This window comes from Lotus japonicus, chromosome 4, assembly GCF_012489685.1.
Source record: "Lotus japonicus ecotype B-129 chromosome 4, LjGifu_v1.2".
In the NCBI taxonomy this organism is placed as follows: domain Eukaryota; kingdom Viridiplantae; phylum Streptophyta; class Magnoliopsida; order Fabales; family Fabaceae; genus Lotus; species Lotus japonicus.
The window spans coordinates 81,435,778-81,449,112 of NC_080044.1; the positions used below are offsets into that span (position 1 = coordinate 81,435,778).

Consider the following 13,335-nt stretch of genomic DNA (forward strand, 5'->3'; position numbering starts at 1 on the left):
GCGCCGACGAAGCCGGCGAGGGAGACGAGGAGGATGAGGAGGCCGATGATGACGATGGGCCAGCGGAAGTTGGTGATGCACTGGTTGTCTGGGTTGGATGCGAGCCAAATGCCGGAGGCTATGATGGGAATTGAGGAAAGCATGGCTATGAAGTTGAGCACTGCGGTGATGTTGTTGCTTACCCCCATTGATAGTTACTCTGTTTCTTCACTTTACTATTTTGGGATATGGCAACTATTGGAGTTTGGAAAGAGGTAGAGACTATGGTCTTTATTGATTGACTCTATCTCTATTATATGTGTTTTTTTCTTCTTCTTCTTCTTGTTACCATGCTTTGTTTGTTTGTTAGGGGTGATTTGGAAGAGAGGGAGTTTGGATCTAGAGACTTATGTTTTGTTTGGTTGACAATGGAAAGAGAGAATGATGAGTAAAGAGAAGAATGGTGAATTTTGTAGGTTATTTGGAATGAAAAAAAGAAGAAAGAAATGAGTGAGGAGTTGTGAAAAGGCATTAGCATAAAAAAATGAAAAAATAAAATAAAAAGTAAGGGTATTAGTTGAAAATGCTTGAAAAATTTTACCACTCTCATTTCTTAAGGGACCTAAAAAGTAAGTTGTTGATACACAAACTCTCATCTCTTTTCATAAACTCTACTCTACTTGACAAATGTGTCTTTTTCTATATTCTATTCTATGTCTTTTTCTTTACTGCTTTGTTTGGTAGAGAAGAGAGAGATAGATAAGAGAGAAGTTGAGTATAGAGAAGTAGATGAGAAATAGAGTAGATTTTAGAGGTTGTTTGATATGGTAGAGATAAATGAGAAAGAGAAGAGAAAGAATGAGGTGGATAATAGAAAATGAAAAATGAAAAATTAGAATTTTTATTTAAAGACTCTTTCATCCTAAGATATGTAATTCTCATTGTTGCTTTTAATAACTACCATAGGGGCATATAAGGAAACTTCAAAAATCTACACGCCCAACATCCAATCTCTTCACAATTTGAAAGAGAGGTGAAAAAGCTTGGGTGGCCCACCACTATTAAATCTCTCTGCATTAGGTTGAACCAAACAAAGGGAGGTTACTTCCCTCTTCCCAACCTCCATCTTCACCATCTCTCTTCACAAACTACCTGCTACCAAACATAGTGGTACAAGTTCTTCCAGAGTGAGAAAATTATAAGACCCAATGTGAAAGAATGTGTCTTCTTTTTTTTAACATTTTATCTCTCTCTCTATAGTATCATAGTTATTTATATATTAATGGTAAAAATGTAATTATGCATAAAAATAATTCTCTCCCTACTTTCTATTCAACTAACCAGAAGATATAATGTCGTTATCATTTTTTATATTTACTTTCTATCATATCAAATAATCTATCAAATCTAATATATTTCTCGCATCTTTTTCTTTACTCATATTTTCTCTTACTCTTATCCATCAAATAAAACATATGTTTTTTTAAATCAAAAACTGTTTTGCCAATCAATAAACAAACACTACCTTAGTGTTTTAGGTAAAATTAAGTAGAATGTGTTTAACTTTCTAGGAATTTTGTTATTTATTTATATCAGCTTTAGGCCATAAGTCAAAAGAGTGGGAGACAGATTTTGCTTGCTAGTGTCATATAGCCTAATCATCCAAATAAAACAAATAAGAAAAAAGCCCTAGAAATAAAAAAATTGAATCAACAAAATCATCATGCAAACAAAAGCTTTTTCAGCTTGTGGAATTACAGAATGTCTTGTTATTCATACTAAGCAACACACCAAAAGAAAAATAAATATATTTAAAAAACTTGACCACTTAGTGAAATTAACTATCCCAAGGGTAAAGAAATTTATTTTCTAAAGCTTTAAGCCAGAAGATTTGTGCTCCCATTGGTCATGCTCTTCATGAATTCAAATCGGGGACCATTTTCACCAAACTTAGGCCCTGTTTGGAAGAGCTTATTTGAGCTTATCTGATAGCATAAGCGCTTATGTCAGTGTTTGGGAGAGCTTATGCAAACAACTTATAGCCTACCATAAGCTGTTTTAAGCTTATTTTCATAAGCTATCCTGAATAGCTTATGAAAAAGAGCTTATGCTTATATATAGCTTATTTTCAATTTATTACAATTAACTTTTTAAAATAGCTTATGATTAAGCGCTTATGTCATAAGCGCTTATGACCATAAGCGCTTATGACCATAAGCGCTTAATTAAGCTGTTTTCCCAAACCGGGCCTTAGTACTCCCGTAAAGCTTCAAGTAATCCCCGAAATGGAAATTGCTTAGAAATAACAGTTTAGTACGTAGCTGGAGAAATAATGGCATCTCCAACCCGGTTATAGAACACGTGGCAATGGAGACTGCCTTCACTATTGTCAGGCATGACCCCGTGTACAACACATATCAGTATAAGTCATTAATCACCAATGTTACAAAAATGGCATTGAATTTGGTGGGTGGAATCTCCACCCATTTACCAGCTTCAAAGAATTCAAGACCATGACCCTGTAATAAATAAATATTTTTAATTGCAATAAAGGGGGTTTGTCGACAGGCAACCTAGGAAGCAACTACTATACTTTTGTAGTTTTGTCAGTGAAAACCTTGGAATACGGCACCATATATGTCAATAACATGCTTTCAATGTTGAGAAGAAAAGAGCTGAATCTGCACTTTTCAAGTATCAAACTCCATTCAACATCGATTCACTGAACTTGTTCAACTCTGGTTTAATGTGTTAGCAAGTTATGCCTTTCTAGTTTGAGTAATCGAATGGCCTATTACAGCTGATCCCTTCAAAGGAGGTAAAAGGAACACAAACCATAATTTCATTCCTGATACAGAAATTAAAGTAATATGGCATTCCCTTTTTTTCAGGCTTAGGATTGCATTTACAAAAAGGGTAGTTGGGATATTGGGATTGGTGGGACTTTCGTGGGTGAGGGAAATCATATGATTATATGTATAGTTTTATAAAATTCCATAAGAAAACCCCTTAAATAACACAATTTACTTTTAGAAGTAAAATCAACTGTTAGTTTGAGTCACAACTGGTTACATATTTCGGATTTAAACTTGTAGGTCGATGGTTTAAATCTCTATGCGTCCATTAAAATCTCAGTTGTTTGATAGTCTAAAAATGTAGTGTGCCCCAAGTCGTTGTGAGACCTGTCATCGTCGACTGTGAAGCCTCCTTACGAGTCGAACTTGTTTCGACCACCACCGAGCTCCACAATAACTAGCACTGTGGTCTCATCCCTCTCCCCGCTTTGAACTGAGTGCAACCACTAAGTTCCTTACCCTAATTTCTCTGTTGTCTCTCTCATACCCTCCTACACCCCGCTGCCCTTACCCTTACCCCCACCCACTACCCCTCTATCTCCCCATCCCACTTCCCCCACCCCACCCTCACACTTCCCTCCCCCCACTAAACCATACCTAATCAATCCACTAGGTACGGAACCAAAGAAAGCATCGTCGTTCCAACTTCCAATCGTTAAGATCGAACCTCCGCGTCCATACCCCAGCATCCATACATCGTCGTAGTTTGAAATCTGCCTAGTTCGGGGTTCATCTCCCTTGTCGTCAAGGAGCACGACACCGCGAGCTCCAAGGGCTGCGAAACCCTAGCCTTAGACGCGTCGTGCAGATTGCAATAAGTATCCTTCCTTATTGTTTCTCTCATATTTCTCTCTTCTTCATCTTCTTGACAACTTCTGTTGGTGGAAGAAAGGTTTATGAGTTCACATTTTTAGTCTAACCATTCATTTAAAAGAAAATTTTAAGAATTAGATATTTAATGATATTTAATCAATGATGCATTTTGTCTACCCTAAAACAGCCCTTACTAAAAACAGCTTGCAATTGCATCATACTCCCTCTGTTCCTATATATAAGTCACAAATAACTAATTCTCTTAGATTAAGAAAAGTAGTTAGTAGTAATAAATTTGTAAAGAAAATGATTTACTTTCCTAGATTACCCTTATTTACTTTCATATGATTTTCTCTCTCCAAGTTAATACTTCTAAAGTTTATCATCTCTTTCATATTAAATATAAGGGTGAACTTGGAAAAAAATTATTTAATGCTTCCTAGATATTAGAAAGTGACTTATATTTTGTAACAATTTTTTTTCAAAAAAAGTGACTTATAATAAGGAACGGAGGGAGTAGTTTAACTTTAACAACATCTTGCATCGTAGTTTTAACTTGCAAGTAATGTAATGCTTTTCACTAGAGACAAGTAAGCATCCTCCTTAATGAAAATTCACTAAACCACACCGAATATCAAGGACTATTTCGTACTTTCCCACCTGCAACCCCCTCTCTCTCAAGCTTCACCCACAACCTCTCTGCATCTTTCTGCGTGAAGAGTGAGGGAGATTTCGCGCGCCAAACACACGACGGTGCTATCAACTCCGGCGGTGTCGCCGTAACGCCACTCCACTACTCTCTCTCTCTCTCTCGCTGAGCCTGGGAGATGAAGTTGTCATCACTTTGGATTCTCAGCCTTCTCATTCTCTGCGATCTACTTCTCTCTCATCCTTCATTCGCCGATAAGTCGGAAACGGAGGAGCCGGAGCTTCTTCTACCGGAAACCAACGTAACCGCCATCGGTAATGCCTCGCTTGCGAGATCCAAGGATGACAGCTTCGCTACCATGATTGATCGGGCTCTCGAGAGGGAGTTCCCTGAGAATGAGCAGAATGAAGGTTTGCGCAGATCTAACTTCTCTCATTTCCCTTTCTATTGCTCATGCATGTCCAATTTCTCTTGTGTATCGGATCGGGTTTGCTTGTTCAACATGAATCCTCGAGAATGCCGTCTAGTTAGAGTCTCATTTCACCTATATCTGGATGCGTTGTTCTTCAATTTCTGATATGCCTTTTGATATTCATGCGTGGTTACTAAGTTTAGCTCCAATTTTTGCTATGAAATACTATCGTTTTTATGTGGATTTGTAGTCATGATTTTGTTGAATCTTTCACGAACCACTGTGTTGCAAGCATTGTGGAAAGTTTTATTCAGATGAGTTCTCTTGGTGAGTTACCTTGATTGTTTTGCAGGCACTGATGATCCTGGTAGTTTCAACAACAGTGTTAATGATCAGCAGGTATGCAATGAATTCCTTCTTATTATATATTTAGTTGCCTCCTGAAGTTATGGATGTTGCTCAATGCGAGCAATGTGTAGACTGTAGAGTATTCAAGTGGCCTGGTTTGGATAATCTAGATATTTAGCCTTACACCAGAGTTTAATTTGGTAGGAATTTAAGTCAGTTGATGATAATTCATTGGATGAGAGTTAAGCTGTTCTAGAATATATGCCATTATAGATTATAACTTTGTTCCGATTACACTTGTCATGTGTGAAAAAATGTGTTTTAGATTTTCTGTGGGGTAATGAATTTAGTGGTGGGAATCTGGGGCACTTTAAGCACCATTTTATATAAATACTGTTTCTTTATTTTTGATGCTTTTGTATGTCTGAGGCATTAATAGCACTTGAGTTGAGTCATGATCTGATGTCCTTCCTTCTCATGATATGTTTAATGTATCAGGCTGTTTTGGAAACTGTTGCAAGAGTTAAGTCCAAGAAAAATGAAAGCAAAGAGGAAAAGTATGCACCCCTTTCTTTTCTTGTAGTGTCAATTGGATTGCTGGTTTTTCTTCAAGAGGGAACTGAGTCTTAAAAACTTAATGCGATGCTAATAATTATTTTCAGAATTTATGACATTTGGTAAAAATTTTATCAGGTCATTTCAGTTCCATGATGTTTTCAATTTGGATAATGAGAACCGGGCAGAGGACATGCCAACTTTAATTGATCGGAAGGTATGTCTCATTCAAGCTCTTGATGGTCAGATCTTTCAAACTTACAGAATGGAATAATATTTTCTTACCACCATATCATCACAATATGTATTAAGAATTCACTTGTATTTTTCTTTATACATATTTGGCCAATTGTTTCTTCTTCAGGACAATGTCTTTATCATATCCAATCCCAAGTCAAAATATCCTGTTCTTCAATTAGACTTGAGGTTTACCTACTGTTCCTGTCCTTTTCTTTTTCTTTCTCTTTCAAGTGGAAGTACATGTATGAGTGGCTGCAACTACTAACCAGTCATGCTTCTTACCCTTTTGATATGCCATATTTGCAGATTGATATCAGATCTTGTGGTTGTTATTGTCTCTGCCACCTGTGGTGGCATTGCCTTTGCTTGTGCTGGACAACCGGTATGTCTCAAACATTATTATTTTTTAAGCAGATATCCTTACCATATTCCTCTTAAAAGTGGTGTTATCCACACAATCAAATTTTCAGGTTTTGACCGGATATCTGCTAGCAGGATCAATCATTGGCCCAGGAGGATTTGGTTTTGTTAGTGAAATGGTCCAAGTATGTTGCCCTTATAATTCTTTTATTATGCATTCTAATGATTTCCCCCCTTTCTTTTAGCCAGCCACGTTATTTCTAGAAATGAAATCATGGTGTATGAACGGGTTCATGATGTCACATATAATGTCTTTGTATATGACACATTGAAATGGAGTAATGGAGTGATTATTAGAATTTCACATACTGCTTCTGTTCCTTGTAGGTTGAGACAGTTGCTCAGTTTGGTGTCATTTTTTTGCTCTTTGCATTGGGCTTAGAGTTTTCCACAACAAAGGTTGGCTTGTATACTCATTTATTCCTTTAAGCTAAAAACGTGTGTACTCTTAGCCCGTCCTGATATGGTATAAATCTAAATTTTCATGTTTTCAGCTTCGAGTTGTTCGAGCAGTGGCTATTCTTGGAGGTCTGCTCCAAATTTGTTTATTTATGTGCTTGTGTGGAATAACAGCTTCGGTATGTCTAATACTTTTACAAATATTTTACAAATTTAAATACCTGATAAGTACAGATTGCCAGCTTGCGTCCCATATTTTTCAAAATATCTTGTTATCTAGTGTATCACGAATCCATGATACCTGTTTTGTTAGATTATTTTCCAGTTATATAAAGATTTAGGTTATGTTTGGCAAACTAGCTGAAAGGATTAGAAGCTAGCTTATAACTGATAGCTGAAAGCCGATAGGCTAGCTGATTGAATTAAAAATGCTTGGTAAAACTAGCGATTGAACCAGTTGAAAGATGTAAAATGACATAAAAAAGCATATTTGTATGATTGTTGTTATTTAATATTACTTTATTAATTTTTTTTATTACTTTATTAATTAAACATAAGTACCTATAAAATATTAATTCGAAAATAATTATCACTTTAAATATTTATTTGTTTCAAATTATTTCCTATGTTAAAAATTATGATGATTTTTTAATTTAGTTTTCATTTTAAAATTTTTTATTAAATTTAACGGGATAATATAAATAAATTTATAGTTCAATTTAATTAGATGAACATATATTTCTTTAAAAAAAATTATTTAAAAAAAATTATGAATTTTTTTATTAAAAGTGAGTGCTGAAAGTATTAAAATGATAAGGATAAAAGTGAAAATAAATACATTTAAGTTACAAGCTACCTGAAGTAGAATATTAAAAAGGCTATAAGCTAGGTTGTAAGGCATGAAAAGTTTCTTAGGTTGGTACACTGATCTTACTGTTTGAATTAAGCAGTTTTCGGAACTCATTTTTCCATTTCCATCTTAAGTGCGTTGAAGTTTTAGTAATATAATGGATTGATCTCATGCTTGAGATTTTGATATTTACTTGTTTCATTTGTCCCAGCTATACATGTAAATTTGTTATGTGAAAATATATCTTAGATTGTTTAATTGGACTGACCAAATTGTTGCGTAAGGTTTGGTAGCTGTTGTGTTGCTGCTTTCCCTGCATGATTCTTTTATGGCCATATTATGTTTTTCACAATGTATCATTCATACTCACTAGTAACAAATATATTCATTCATGTCATAACAAGTCACGTGGGCAAGGAGTGTAAAATTTATAGGTCTTTTGGTTCTCAATGTTACACTACAGACATACATATGTTCCCACATGAGTATCTAAACCATGGTAATTTTGACTCTTTGGTCATTGGTGTATCCGTGAGTTGTGTCTATTTGTCTATAGTATTATTGGTGAGTTGACCCTGTGATCAAATTTAGTTCAATACAAACCTGTAGGAAGGGCTTGTACGTTTCTAGACATGTTGTTGATTTTGAGGCATCTAATTGAGTGAAACAACCAGTGATGTTCTGTACTAATATTTATTGTAAAAAACCCTCCACTTTAGTGGCTTGAATTTCTGATGAAGACACCTATACTATACCTGCAGTTATGTGGTGGTAAATCATCTGAAGGAATATTTGTTGGTGCATTTCTGTCCATGTCTTCAACAGCAGTGGTAATTTACTGATCTCATTTTATGATATCACTCTTCCTCATCATACATGTGAAGTACACGAGTAAAACCTTGTTGGACTGTGACATTTTCATGTTGTTTTCCTGTGGGTTTATAAGTATTTTAAGTAACCTATGCCTGCATTTTAACGATTGTAATATACCATTGAAATGATTTCCTGGTTTCACTTTGATTAGATTTGATTGGATTCATATATCTATATTCTTTATATCCATCACAAAGTTTTCAGCTAAGTAAGAGTTAATTAAACTACAGGACAATGGAAAGTATGAACATTGAAAAATAAAGGTGTTTTTGTTTGAAGGTAGTGCTTTTAAGTTTTTTGGTCAAAATGGTAGTCGCAGTATGCTTAGTAACTAGATCGAGCAAGTAATAGTTGTCACGCAAAATAGGCCTACTTTAATGGAGGAGAATACGATATTATTTGATTGTATGATCATGATTCACCGACAGGGCAGAAGACTGAAACAAAAAACAACTCTTATAAATTGATAAAAACTCTTTCCATGGTAAAAATTATGTGAATGCAAGGGGTGTGACTATTTGGTTGGAGAGGCAGCATGCTTGCAATTTCAATTACTTAGGTTATGTTAGTCATGTTTATGGCTTCGCTGTTGTGCTCTGTACATCATTTGTTTAAAGGATTACTGATTACTGATATACAAATAGATTGATTGTTATTTGTTACAACTTTGATACTTTTTGGGTCTCTTTTTCCTTTTCTTTTGTTACCTATTGCATCAAAAAAGAAATAGAAGATTATAGATACAATGTGGTTGAAGATATGGTTCTATTTAGTGTTTGATTGTTAAGGAGAAATGTATGTGTTGTGCTCTAATAGTTGTGGTGGTGTAGTTATCTTGTTCATGAAAAATCTAAAACAGAAGCATGATATTTGATCACATTTACTCTGGATGTTATGTTCCTTCCTTGCTGTCACACCTAGATAGAGCGTCTCTTCAAATATTGTATCCTTCCATCGAAGTTATATTACTTAGAATTTGTTCATTTATTCTTTGACCCATAGGTCTTGAAATTCTTAATGGAAAGGAATAGCATCAACGCCCTCCATGGTCAGGTCACAATTGGAACCTTGATTCTTCAGGTATGTAATATTTGTTAATATTTATGGATGTATTTTTATAACTGAGAGACATTGCTGCAACCAGTTGTGCAAAAAGAGTGGAGATTAATGCTATCAATAACCCTAATATCCTCGTTAATATTTTCTCACACACTTTTTAATGCAATATTCAAAATTATTGGTTCCTTCAGGATTGTGCAGTTGGTTTGCTCTTTGCATTACTTCCTGTCTTGGGTGGAACATCAGGTGTTCTTCAGGGAGTTATATCCATGACTAAATCGTAAGTTATTTGTAGGATGAACTATCCCTTATTTATGCTATCTCAGCATAGTTTACGAAGATCTATAACATGTGATATTAAGCCCCAAGGTTCTGTAGTGTTGCTAGCCTGCTACATAGTATTCTGGTGGTTCTGCCTATAAAAATATTTTCATTTAAGAGATGCATGGTAAGGGAACCCAGACATTTCTTAGAGTCAATTTGGTTTTCTTTGGTAGAGTTGGTCGAAACGTAGATGTTTTCTGATTAAGAAAAATAGAATTGCCATTTGCCAATACCTGTTTCAGGTTGTTGTTTTAATACTGCCACTACTTTTAACAGATGATTGCATATACACTCCAAAGACTGGTTGAATTTCATAAGGCAGTCAACTTGATTTGATATGCTTATGTTATTAAGTTTCTTGTTCCTGCATTATGGTTTTTTCCCTTCCTGTCGAATATTCCTTCTGATTTATTAATTCTTTTGTTGCAGGTTATTGGTATTACTTACATTTTTAGCCGTTTTGTCAATATTATCTCGTACTTGTGTACCGTGGTTCCTTAAGCTTATGATAAGCTTATCATCTCAGGTGAAGATAGACCTTTTGCTCTGTTGTTAATTGCTTGTTAATGCGCCAGCTTTTAATTATCTTTTTCTTGTGCAGACCAATGAACTTTATCAGTTGGCATCAGTGGCGTTCTGTCTACTTGTTGCTTGGGTGTGTCTTCTATTCATTCTTAATCTTCATTGCTAGGCAACAGTGTTATCTTCTTAATATATTGTTTTCTGTTTTATTCTTTTCTTATCTACACTGTTTAGTGCCCTTAGTCTTGGTGGAAGTCTGCTGTTGTTTCCTCTTTGTGTATGTCTTGGTGGTTGTTCTAGTAGTATAATATAAAACCGTTGATGTTTCTTCACCCGATAGCTTAAGCTTTTAGGATAGTTGGTTTATGACTCGATATCGAAGCCTCTATGACCAAGTGGTCTAGAATTCGATCTTTGTTGCCCCCATTATTCTAATAAAAAGATGAATTTCAACACAAGGTAGGTGAGTTTGTGCATTGTTCATGCTTCAAGGCCAATGGGCTCTTGCGTGATGGTGTGTGTTAGAAACTTAGAAGTATAATATGAAACCATTCATATTTCTTCACCTTATAGCTTATGCTTTTGCAATAGTTGGTTCATGACAAGTAGCTTAAATGCACGCTGCATGACTCGTAAACATTCATTTATGAAGTCCAAAAACTTGTGTGCTTTCAACTGATCATTTTAATGATTTGTTATTTCATTTCAGTGTAGTGATAAGCTGGGTTTGAGCCTGGAACTAGGTTCCTTTGCTGCAGGAGTGATGATATCAACGACAGATCTTGGTCAACATACACTTGAACAAGTAACACATTTTCCTTTGGATATACGTTCTTGGTAGTTGCTAGTTTTACATTATTTCCTCAAGAGTTGGAAGTTTTCCAATGGTATAGTTTAGTAACAACTCTCCAAAGTCCAAACCCAAGGTCTAATTTTTCCCTTTTTCTCTAGTAATATCTTGTGGTTTGAGGTTATCACTTTGCAATTTCTTTATGGTTATTCAATTGTTTCTTTTGTCATTCTAAGCATTATTTTCTTGGAAATTTGGGGGGAAGGGGACGGGGGTTTGAATGTTCTGTTTGTTACCACTTTGGATTTTCATAATGAATGCCGTAACAAGGGGTATGAGATTCAGGAAACCTTCTTGAACGACATAAATTTGGAGATGATCCATGTTTTTCCATTTATTTGAGCTTACACAAATTGTGATGATTAGGTTGAGCCAATTCGCAACTTTTTTGCGGCTCTGTTCTTGGCCAGCATTGGGATGCTTATACATGTCCATTTCCTTTGGAATCATGTTGACATTTTACTGGCTGCTGTTATATTGGTGATCATTATAAAAACAATTGTAGCTGCAGCTGTTGTCAAGGGGTTTGGATACAACAACAAGACTTCAGTTCTTGTAAGATCTGACAACAATCATTATAATTGCATCTGCAAGTTCATTACACCATGCATTTATTTGACAGAGGAGCCTTAGGTTATTCCACATGCGTAGGTTGGGATGTCCCTAGCACAAATTGGGGAATTTGCTTTCGTTCTTCTCAGTCGTGCTTCAAATCTTCATTTAGTTGAGGTATGTGCTTTCATTCGAGAGTTCTAATTTATGCTTATCCTTAGGAAGACAGTGGAATTTATCTCCCTATATTTTATACATATATATATATATATTTTACTGGAAAAGATTGAAAGTTTATTTTATTAATATTATGCAGTTTTCCTGGAAGCACTTATTATCATCTGAAGTGTTAATTTAGTCACATGGTTTCTGCTTTTACTCTTATATGCACAGTTAAACTAAAGGTCTGATCCTTACTGCAGGGAAAGTTGTACTTATTGCTCTTGGGAACAACAGCTCTCAGTCTGGTATGTGTGCACTGTTTTACAGAGTAATAGTTTACATAGTAATTGTCAATCATAAAACGTTGTTGAAATACTGGCCGTTTACATAGCAATTATCAATCACATGTTTGAATGTTATATCCAGTTTCGTGGGTAATTGTGATATGTTTTGAATGTTAAATTCTCAAATATATCTTGCTAGTTAATTTGTAGAGACTTTGAACCTTACGCATACAGAAATTGGTGCAGGTGACTACACCATTGCTTTTCAAGCTCATTCCTGCTGTTGTGCATCTTGGTGCCTTGTTGCGGTGGTTCCCTCCTGACGGTCCAGCTGAGGTAACTTACAGCTTATGAACTGACAAGGGATTTAAAAGATTTTTAGCTTTGATGGTTTCAGTTGTCTTAAGGATCTTGAATATGATTGTACTCAGATTGCATTTAAAGCGGACAGTTTTCGAGCAGACAGTGCTAAGCGTATTACTTTGATGGTTCAAGGCTCTCATGATTCATGATAGTGAAATATATTATGAAACAGAAATGAAATCTGCGGATTATACCTGATGGCTTCTAACAGTTTGGACAGGTGCCGAAGAGTGCTACTAAGGTTTGACTATTCATTCTCTACTACAAAGAACTGTATATTCTGCCTGCTTTGGGAGCACGTACCGGAAACAGTGATGCAATGGCAAACGCAGGCCACGGGAACCGGATTCATCAACTAACCTAGTAAATGGCCATGTTGTTATTAACTTGAATGGCCAATTTTTGTGTATAAAGTAATGTCTAGCTGCAGTTAGTAGTGTAATTCATTTGAAATACGATACTGTTAAATTACCCCTCCCCCCCCTAATGTTCCCATTTTACTTTATCCCAAATTTTGGGTTGATTGGTTTTTGAATATGTGTAAGTTGTCTACACACAGTCAAATGTATTATGCTCATAGACTGTTGAACTGATTAGTGATAGCGGAAAGTAAATTGATTTGTTCATTTCTTCTGATTTATCATCAAAGATGTTGAATCGTGGGAGATCCTCTCAATGGTAAACTCTCAATTTTCCTTAAACCGATTGAACAGGCGCAGCAACACTTTGAGTAAGATAGCATAATTTTTTAATGTCTATTTATGTTCTTTTACAGATTCATTAACTAATGGAAGAAGCCATGATTTTAAAGTATAAACATAAGACT

At 35.4% G+C, this 13,335-nt stretch overlaps 1 protein-coding gene across 2 annotated transcripts; it reads left to right on the forward strand.

Annotated features, from left to right (window-relative positions):
* Positions 1-4,265: 4,265 nt before the first annotated feature.
* On the forward strand, positions 4,266-13,135 carry LOC130712879 (K(+) efflux antiporter 4-like). 2 transcript variants are annotated; one of them, XM_057562694.1, is made up of 20 exons: positions 4,266-4,706; positions 5,061-5,107; positions 5,555-5,613; positions 5,750-5,828; positions 5,976-6,037; positions 6,158-6,233; positions 6,322-6,396; positions 6,599-6,670; positions 6,766-6,849; positions 8,282-8,350; positions 9,396-9,473; positions 9,644-9,732; positions 10,206-10,302; positions 10,378-10,431; positions 11,008-11,103; positions 11,515-11,703; positions 11,800-11,877; positions 12,123-12,167; positions 12,393-12,482; positions 12,721-13,135. In XM_057562694.1, the coding sequence occupies exons 1-20, from the start codon at positions 4,475-4,477 to the stop codon at positions 12,754-12,756; spliced, it is 1,707 nt and encodes a 568-aa protein (XP_057418677.1). In that variant the 5' UTR covers positions 4,266-4,474; the 3' UTR covers positions 12,757-13,135. The 2 variants fall into 2 exon arrangements, with proteins under 2 accessions (XP_057418677.1, XP_057418676.1); XM_057562693.1 differs by having other exon boundaries at positions 4,267-4,706; positions 12,578-13,135.
* The last annotated feature ends 200 nt before the right edge of the window (positions 13,136-13,335 follow it).

Bases quoted from the DNA above. Each gene is read 5' to 3' on its own strand.
- LOC130712879 (XM_057562693.1), top strand. From the start codon at position 4,475: ATGAAGTTGTCATCACTTTGGATTCTCAGCCTTCTCATTCTCTGCGAT. The intron at 6,397-6,598 runs GTATGTTGCCCT...TGTTCCTTGTAG, and splicing joins TTGTTAGTGAAATGGTCCAA to GTTGAGACAGTTGCTCAGTT. The intron at 9,733-10,205 runs GTAAGTTATTTG...CTTTTGTTGCAG, and splicing joins GTTATATCCATGACTAAATC to GTTATTGGTATTACTTACAT.